Consider the following 9,694-nt stretch of genomic DNA (forward strand, 5'->3'; position numbering starts at 1 on the left):
AGAAAGATGACACTTTTGTCCCCCCTATTGATGTCTCCCCCCCTGCTTGAGTGCAACATCCTAATATCATTACAGAGGCTAGCTCTCAAATTATTAGAGCCATCCATAGATTGAGTAGCCTATTGATATCCCAGGCTAGGTCAATATTGCCTCCCCGTGTTGATGATGTTGACGCCAGTTCATCATCAATGAGCTCATCACATATTTGTGTGTCCCATACTTGCATAACGGGCAAGAATATTTGTCTAGGTCCCATAGGTGATCTTTTTGAGTATCAGTTTGTATTTGATGAGGATACACTAGATGCACGTACAAAGGGTACACACCTTGACGCGAGAGAGGAGCATGCAGAGGCATTGACTCCTTCTGTGTTGGTATGTGTATACATTTTTTTGTTATGACATATATGATTTAAAGTTAATCTTTATAATAGAGAAATTTTAATTTTTAATCTATACTGATTTATACATGTATATGATCTTCATTCATGTTTAGTTGATGACTGAGGAGGAGCTCAGATAGGTTGATGATGTCATGCACTCGGCTATTTCATTTGGCCTTGAGACATCTACAGTACCTTATGTTATGTTCTCATTATTTTTTCTATTTGATATTGTAACATATATGGTTTCTAATTTTTCTTTTTTCTTGCAGGTATCACTTGTCAGTGGAGGATAGAGTGCAGGGGATGAGGCAGGACCCATTGACAAGGGAAAGGTAATTAGGTGCTTTCTATTTGATTAAATATCGATGCATTCTTGTAAAATGTTTATGGTAATGAAATTTAATTACATTTTCTTTATTGTATAGGACGTGGCTAGTGGTGATGAGCCCATGCAAATTCCATCTCATAGACACTCTGGCATTTCCATTCGCACTGAGAGCCCCATTGTATGTATAAGTATCATTTATTTTTTATTTTCCTTATTTTCATAAATAAATTCAAAACTAATTTCCATGATATTAACAACTAGTATTTTGTATCTCATAGGAAACACCTAGTGCATAGGAGGTTGGACAATAGAGTTTGTATCTTTGCTGATACAACCATTATATCCTGAGGAGGAGTCAACACAAGTAAGTTGTAGTTTGAATTCTTGATTATATGTTATAAATTTAACATGCTATAAATTATAATGTTATAGTTTAAGTTGTAGATTCATTTGACAAACATATTTGAACATACACAGGCCATAATCAGTGAGGTACAAGCATTGCCGAGGACATATGAGAAGACTCCTAACTGGCATAGGAGGTTGACGAGAGAGGTATTTATGATGAAATTTTAATATTATAGATATTCATTAAAAAAAAGATCATTATGCATCTAAGTAATTCAATGTTAGATACAAAGAATCATATAAATTTAGTAGTCTAACTCTACCAATTTTTCATGGTCTGCATTATTTTTGTGTAGAATCTTGAGGTAAGTCACTTAGCACAGGTTAAGTGAGTTTTATTGTTTTATTATTTGGATTATGGAATATGTATGTAGCTAGATAATTTTTTCTATTGTGAGCTAATATGTAATAAGAACCTTAAAAATGACCTCTCCGAATATATAAAGAGATACATGTTTAGAAGGAAATATAAAGACATAAATGTTTAGAAGGAAAATAAAAGAAAAATTACATAGGTACCTCTTCTCTCCCTTGAAGAAAATCGCAGAGCAGGGGCACATCAACGAAATGCAGAGATCACAACGGAACAATAACTAAATGCACCAATCATAAGGGCACGACAACGTTCACAGCTCTCCACCCTCATTCGGAGCTCTTCACCTCTTTCACTTGCATCTCTCCACTATCAAAACAAATGGAGAATGATTTATGTCGTGTTTTCTTTTCCTTTTTGTTTATGCTTGCGCAAGTGTCACAATTACGAGGTCAAAGTCAATATTGCAGCATTGGGGACTATTACAAATTACATTGTCGTCACAATTTGACCCCAAATGTTGTAGTGAGTACCTCAAGTAGCAATAAAATATCTTCAATGCACATGCACTTGAAAATAAAATTTCAAATATCTCCTTCACCCCCCTCTCTCTAAATATCTCACTCTCATTACTTCTAGTTCTTCATAACTTGATGGGGCTATGGAGAACTAGAAGCAATGCTTATAGTTCTTAATAATGTGATCACGTTTGGTTAAGCATAATGCAATCGCGTTATATCAAAGTTCAAAGTTTTTAATGTGTTTTGTTGGCTTGTTAACGAGCTAAGAACCATTTTGAATTTGATCAAAAGCACACGTAACACGATCGTGTTATGTGTACTTTTGACTTTTTTTCACGGTGTCCATTTTTTTGTACACCATCTTAGTGCATATGCCCACTTTAGAGATTTAGATATCTTTTTATTGCTTATTTTAATTTTAATATTTTTAGCTAATAAAAAACTAGATTTATATTGATTATTTTAATTATTAACAAATACATAAAAAATTATTTTATGTCTATATATATATATAATTTTATTTTGTTTAATCAAAATCTATTTTATTTATTATTCTAGAGAATTGAAATTTTTATTATGATTTATTTTAGTTTTGATATTTTTAATTTGGTATTAAAAATTAAATTTTAACATAAAAAGTATTCTTAATTTTAGTATATAAATTTTCCTTAACTAATTAAATAGATAAAAAATTATGAACATACAAATATTGAAAAATTATTTATTTTAATTTTAATACTAAAAAGTAGTCTTAAAATTAATATATAAAGTTTTGAAAATATTATTATAATTTTTTAATTTTAAATATAAAGATATATTGCATTTATATTTTTTCTATTTTAATCACTCAAGGATATTATTATTTTTAATTAATTAAAAAAACTTTATAATAATTATTTTAATTAATTAAAAAATGACAAAAAGTATATTTTTACTTTTATTGTTAAAAGAACACTTAAATCAAAGAAGACATAAACTTATTTACTATCATTTACCAAGAAAAATACCAACTTTTTTTTTACTATCATTTTAATTATACTTTAAATACTTTCTTTGAATAATACATATATTCTTTTATCCAAAAATATAACTTCTAGACTTTATACCATTAATTGTATTCATTTTGTTATTTTTTATACAATATTATTATTTATTTTAATTATTAAATTGATTAATTAAAATGACTATAAGTAATGATTATTTTACTAAATAAAAATTAGATACAAGAGTTTTTTCAACCAAAATTAGAAATAATATCATTCTCTTAACATGAACAACTTTTTTTACCATCACAAAATGGTTTTACGATTTTCTAAAGGTGGTTTTGTGGATTTTAAAATAGTTTGACAACATAAGATGAATTTTCTAGTCAAAAGGTAAAAGGGCAATCCCACTTCAAAAGTCTATTGGCTAATAATATTAATTAAATTTTTATATTTACTAGCAGTTGCACGTTTATGTACATGCAACGGTTAGCCGATAGGAGCCATTTGTGTATATGATTGGAAAAAGGGGCAGATAGAGTTCAAATTTCAGAGCTTCAACATAGAGACATTTTCATTATTTGTAGAGTAGGCATTTGCATATATTTGTAGAGTAGAGGCCTTTGTAGATGCAAAATAAACAAGTGCCACTAGTGGTGTGTACTTACCGTAATAATTATAATGTAGTTATAATTAATAAAATACGTATATAATTATAATTAATAGAATAGATATGTAGTTAAGTTAATATTTTATGTTTCATTGTATATGTTATAGATAGTTTAATTATTTTTACAATGAAATTTGTTTGAATAATAGATAATTAAATTGAAAAGGTGATATAAGTATTATAGTATATTAATGAAATACAATGAAGATATAATGATTTACATGTTAATACTTCATATTGTTAAATATATATAAATTAATATATAATGTTATAGTAATTTACTATTTATTTAAATGTTATATTTAAAGAAAAAACATTATTAAGGCTAGTTAATAATCTTTGCATACCAAAAATCTTTCTGCAAGCAACTCCGAGAAAAGGGCTCCTATAAGACAAAATGAATTGAACCAATCATATAATTTTTATAGTTTATAAACTATATAATTAAATAATTAAATTTTAGAAAAAGATGCTTAATTCAAAAATAATTTTATGTCAATGGCTAAAACTAAATGCAATAGTATTTGTCTATAGCAAGTACAATAACAAAAAAGGTACAAACAATTTAAGTTTGGAAAATATGTAACATTTATTGTTTTTAATATAATTATTTTATATTTATCTTTTCAATACTTATGTACCATATTAAAGTTATTCTATAACAATCATCTATTTATTTAATTTTAGAAACTTGTGCTTCCATTTTTTATTATTCCACTACAAATCATATAAATATAATTAAAATAAAATTTAATAAATATAGTGAAAATTATAGCTTCTATCCACTATGTAAATATTTAAAATTATAATTAAAACTATCTAAAATATTAGATTTAATTTTAATTATATTATTTTGAAATGTAAATAGACAAATACTCAATCTATTTATTTAAAATTTGATATTATACAAAATATGGAATGAAACCCAAGCACCACTCTCTAACTAGCACTTTTTAAAAAATAGTTACTTTAAATTAATAAATAACGAAAATAAATTTAATATAAATAATAATAATATTATTTTCATTAAACATAGAAATTAAAAAAAATCTTTTGAAAATGATAAAAATTAACTTCAATTTTGGTATGTATTGAAAATCACTCAAGTTATGTGTAATATAATTTGTATTTTCTATGATATTAATAAAACAATCAAATTTTTTACCTATGTTTATAATATAAAAACAAAATCATGTCTCTTAATAAATAGAAAATAAAATAATATTATTCATACAATATATCAAAAAGTCTGCAACAGATTCTCCAAAATGGAGAATCATTTTCATCTTGATCTACACCAGTAGAGAAGAATTTGAGAACATTTAAATCGATGAATACACACCCCTTCATTTCCAATTCCTTCCTCAACAAGCAACCATGGCCATGGCTTTTTCAGTGCCAAATTCTGGTTGGTGGTGATAGACACAGGTTATGGAATGAGAGCCGGAACATTTGCAGATGGATCCCCAGGCCAAAGCGTTCCCCATCTGATTTCTAGATGCGCGTAATTGCCTGAGATCCAAAGACATATCCTAGCAATTTCTTCACACTACAGGAGGAAAAAGTGCAAATAATACATGCCCTACAAAATGTGTGAGAACATGCAGAGGGAGCAAAATCTTGAGCCATTTACAATCAAGGCTGTAAATGCACTCTACTCTACAAGAATTTGAGAAGTAGTGATTGGACTACAAGATCCTTATAAAAAAAACAAGTTGAAAATGAGGGAGAGAAAACACCGCAAACCTTGCTTCTCCATAATCATTTTCAAAGTCTTGAAATCAATTTAGGGATCTTGCAAGCTTTTGATGTTACATTTTAGTAGATTTTACCACTGTTAAGGAAAGAGAGATTAGAAACTTGCTAACAATGTTAAAAGAAAAATTAAATCTTTAAAGTCAATTTAAGGATCTTGCAAGCTTTTGACTCTACTACATTTTAGTAGATTTTATCATGGTTAAGGAAAGAGAGATTAGAAACTTGCTAACAATGTTAAAAGGAAAATTAAAATTTCTAAAAATGAATTTTTTACATTATCACAAAATCATAAAATTGACAGTCTTACAACATTTCCGGTCAAATAATCATAAAACCAACAGTCTTACAACATTTCCAGTCAAATAATAATTTTGGGGAGCAAAGCTCCCACAATAAGCCTATTAGCTTAATAAGTATATCTTAATTTGTTCAATTATATTTTATAAAAGTGAAGTCGACAGGCTTATACATTTTACAATTTTTTGCCAAAAAAGTGTCAACTCCTCCCATATATATATATTATTTTAAGCTGGTTTCTAATTATTAAAAAAATTGTTTCATTTCTTTTTTATTTCATTTAAATTTATTTCTATTTTAATCTATTGTATTATCTATTTCGTTCTCTAATTTTTCCCTCCTTTATCAGATTTGATGTATCAAAACATTCCATTTTAACTTGTTTTTTCCTTCCCATAGAAGCCAAACATCCTACAATATATTATTTTCCTGCAATAATGACTATGTGGTGAGTTTGAGATTGAGTATTAATAAAAACCAATTATTCAACCACAACCACTCTTGTGATTTTCTATTATCACTAACTCATTTCATATGTAATAGGATTTCAATTGCCCAAACCCTTGTATTTGTCCTTGAAAAGTTTGACAAAGATTATTATTATTGTAATTTTAATTGTTTTTTAAATTTATAGCAAGGAAACTAGAATGTGGAACTCTTATGAATGTGCTTGAAATCTCCACATAAATTTTCACACAAAATTTAATACTATCTTCTTGGGGCAGCTTCTATTCTCAATGAAATGTACGAACAATATGTGCAAATTTTGTTTCTTGAAGATAAGAATCCATGAAGGTCACTTCTCTAGCAAAGATAGTGTCTCATGTTTCCTATAATTTATGGGAGACACAAACAGTTATTTCAAATCAATAAATTTTAATTAATAAAGTTTGCCTGCAAATCAACGCAAGCCTTACATTCTTTGCTTCATCCCATTTACATTTTTGGTAAGTGATTTTATCAATTTGGTTTTATAGTTTTTACTCTTTAGTTTCTTTTATGAACCACTCAAGCGCTTGTTTCATGGACTTTTTTTTAAAGATTCATGTGTAACTAGTTTTTTAATTAGACATCGTATTGTTGTAGGCATTTATACAAATTGTATGTGTTATCATATTCATATATATATATATATATATATATATATATATATATATATATATATATATATATATATATATATATATGAGAACTAAGTTTATTATATTTTCAGTAAACAATATACTATTGTATTCACTCTCTCTGAAATCTAATTAATTTTCACCAATGGTGTGAAATTATCTTTAATTAACTCAAATATTTCTAAAGTTTTTAAGTTTATTTGTAAGTTTCATATACCATAAAAAATATATGATTGGCTAATTTTTTTTGGTGTTATAAGAGTCTTTTTTTTGTGAGGGTTTTCAAATTTCCAAATTTTTGACTAATTTATAGATTATATTATTTAAATATATTTTATTGTATGTTTATTTAAAGATAATTATATTTTTTGTTTATTTTACAAACATATTACATCTATTATGTAAAAATGACTGAAGAAATAAATATGAAGTCACAAAAATTATAAAAAAAATGCACAATATATAAACCTAAAGTTCAAAATTTTAAACAATTTATTAATTATGAATTCTCTTACTTTCTACAATAATTTTCTAACTATACATTCAGCTAAATTAAATTTATTAAAAATATATAACAAAATAACAACTTATATTTAGTATGGAAAAATGCTCTACATAACAAAACAAAACAAAATAGAAAAACTCTACAACCTTGCCGCCCATTTTCTTTTTGAATTTTGAATGATGGAGGGTCCTAAACCTCCAGATCCGCTTTCTTGCCCAGACCTGCAATTGGTCCTTGCAGTGAGTAGAGATGTTGACCAGTTGTTTGGTGGTGGGTCCATGGTGTTTGATGGGTCGGGGTATGTCAAGCCATCTTTGGAGGATGGACAGTCGAGTGTGGACATCCCTGAGCAGGTGGGAGGAAGTTCTGCTGGTTGTCAGCATGGAGATGCCCAAAAGTTGGATGTGGGTTCTCTATCGAGATGGAAGAATGCACTCGTGGATTCCAAGATGTCTAGCCCCATCACATAGAATCCCATGGTAACATGTGGACAAGAAGGTCCTGTGATTGCACTCTCTGATGGCATGATGGATAATGTGACTTCTAGCCTCAAACTTTGTGTTGTTGGCAGATTTTTTGCTTTTCGCCCTTCTATCGAGATGGTAAGGAAATGGGTGGACCATAAGTGGAAGTTCAAAGGAACTGTAAGTGTTTTTGCCATGCCAAGTGGTCTTTTTTGTTTTAGATTCACCACGGAAGAAGATCTCATGCCGGTTCTGTCTAGGACTTGGTATTTTAGGAAGCACGGTCTAGCCCTAACTAGATGGCATCCGGGCTTTGATGCTGGTTTGGAGCTAAAAAAACTTGCCCCAGTTTGGGTAAGATTACTTGGCATCCCCCTAGAATTTTGGGATGAAAGGATATTAAGATGGGTGGGGAACTCTGTTGGTCATTTTGTTACTACTGACAAAGTGACAATGCAAAAATTGAGACTTGTCTATGCTAGATTATGTGTAAATGTAGCACTGAATAGAACACTACCTACTGTGGTCACTTTAAAAACTAAATGGGGTGAGAGAGTTCAACCCATAGAATAGGAGAATGTTGGCTTGTTTTGCCAAAGATGTGGGCAATTCAGTCACCTTATTGTGGATTGCAAAGCTAAAATGCAAAAAGATAAACAGAAGGAGTGCTCCCCAGGGATAGTTATGGAGAACATTGGGGAACCTTCTGTACAGACTGAGAAGACAGTAATGAAACCTCCTATGACCTTGCCCATTATGACCTCCACACAGGATATGAGCCCTAGGGGTAAGGAGACTAAGGAAGATGAGAAGGCTCAGGAGGAATACCCTTTCAAAAGAGATTTGGAGGATTTTCTAGGCTCACCTTTGGTGAGGTCTTTAGTGGAAGAGTGTTTGGAAGATGGAGAAATAGAAGGAACCAACACTATACAAGATTTGACAACAATCCAGTTTGGGGGGAGCAAGCTTGAAACCCCTTCTAAGGGGAAAGGGATAACCCTCGCTTTCATGGGCTCCTCAACAACAGGGGGGGACCATAAGCATAAGGAAGGTGATATAAGGGAGTTAGTTTGCTCCCCTCTGAGGATAGTAAAGGCCTCACAGGCTGAGATAGCTGCTAGAGTAATGGAAAGCATTGATAATATGGATAAGGAGATGAGCCCCTCTTCACCTCAGGAGGATAATGGGGAATGAGAAGTGCAAAAGAAGAAGAAAAGGGGAGGGAGAAAACTAGATATTGGAGTTTTAGGAATAGCAGGAAGACCATTAAGCAGAGTTACCAGGACAAAGCAAACTGCTACAGATGTAGCCAGTGGTAAACAACTTACACTGGAGATAGTAACAAAAGGTAAGAAATGAAACTCCTTTCATGAAATATAAGGGGATTGAATAATCCCCAGAAGTAGTATGCTCTCAAGCAATTAATATCTCAAGAAAAAATAGACTGTGTGTTAATTCAAGAGACAAAAATGTCTAGCTTAAATTTTGATAAAATTGCTAGCTATATCTAGCCAGGAGCAAGGTATATACATAGGGATTCAAATGGAGCTTCGGGGGGAATTTCTACCATGTGGAATCTAAACTCATTGAAGGGCTATGAGATTTGGAAGGAAAAAAACTTTATAATTACTCATTTCCGATCGAATAGTCACAGCTAGAAACTGATTAATATCTATGCACCTAATAGCAGATTAGGGAGGAAGGAAATGTATGAAAATTTGATAAGGATATCTGAAACTATGTTGGAGGAGAAATGGATGTGTATGGGTGATTTCAATACCCCTCTTTACCATTCGGAGAAGAGGGGAGGCAACATAGAATGTCAAGAGAGCTTGCAAGATCTAAGTGAATTTACGGGGAAGCTAGACTTCATGGATGTGAAGTTGAGGGGTAACCCATAAACTTGGACTAATAATAGGAAAGGTGAAGATCTCATTCAAG

General features: G+C 30.2%; 1 protein-coding gene across 1 annotated transcript; it reads left to right on the forward strand.

Moving 5' to 3' along the window:
- Positions 1-7,765: 7,765 nt before the first annotated feature.
- Positions 7,766-8,326, forward strand: LOC149552151 (uncharacterized). Its single transcript, XM_089790181.1, has one exon. It carries the CDS (start codon positions 7,766-7,768, stop codon positions 8,324-8,326), a length of 561 nt encoding a protein of 186 aa, XP_089646307.1.
- Positions 8,327-9,694: the final 1,368 nt, after the last annotated feature.

Source organism: Cupressus sempervirens, chromosome 6, assembly GCF_028749045.1.
Source record: "Cupressus sempervirens isolate cs-2001-9-10 chromosome 6, ASM2874904v1, whole genome shotgun sequence".
NCBI classification, from domain to species: domain Eukaryota; kingdom Viridiplantae; phylum Streptophyta; class Pinopsida; order Cupressales; family Cupressaceae; genus Cupressus; species Cupressus sempervirens.

Coding starts and splice junctions, on each gene's coding strand:
- LOC149552151 (XM_089790181.1), top strand. CDS start 7,766: ATGGTAACATGTGGACAAGAAGGTCCTGTGATTGCACTCTCTGATGGC.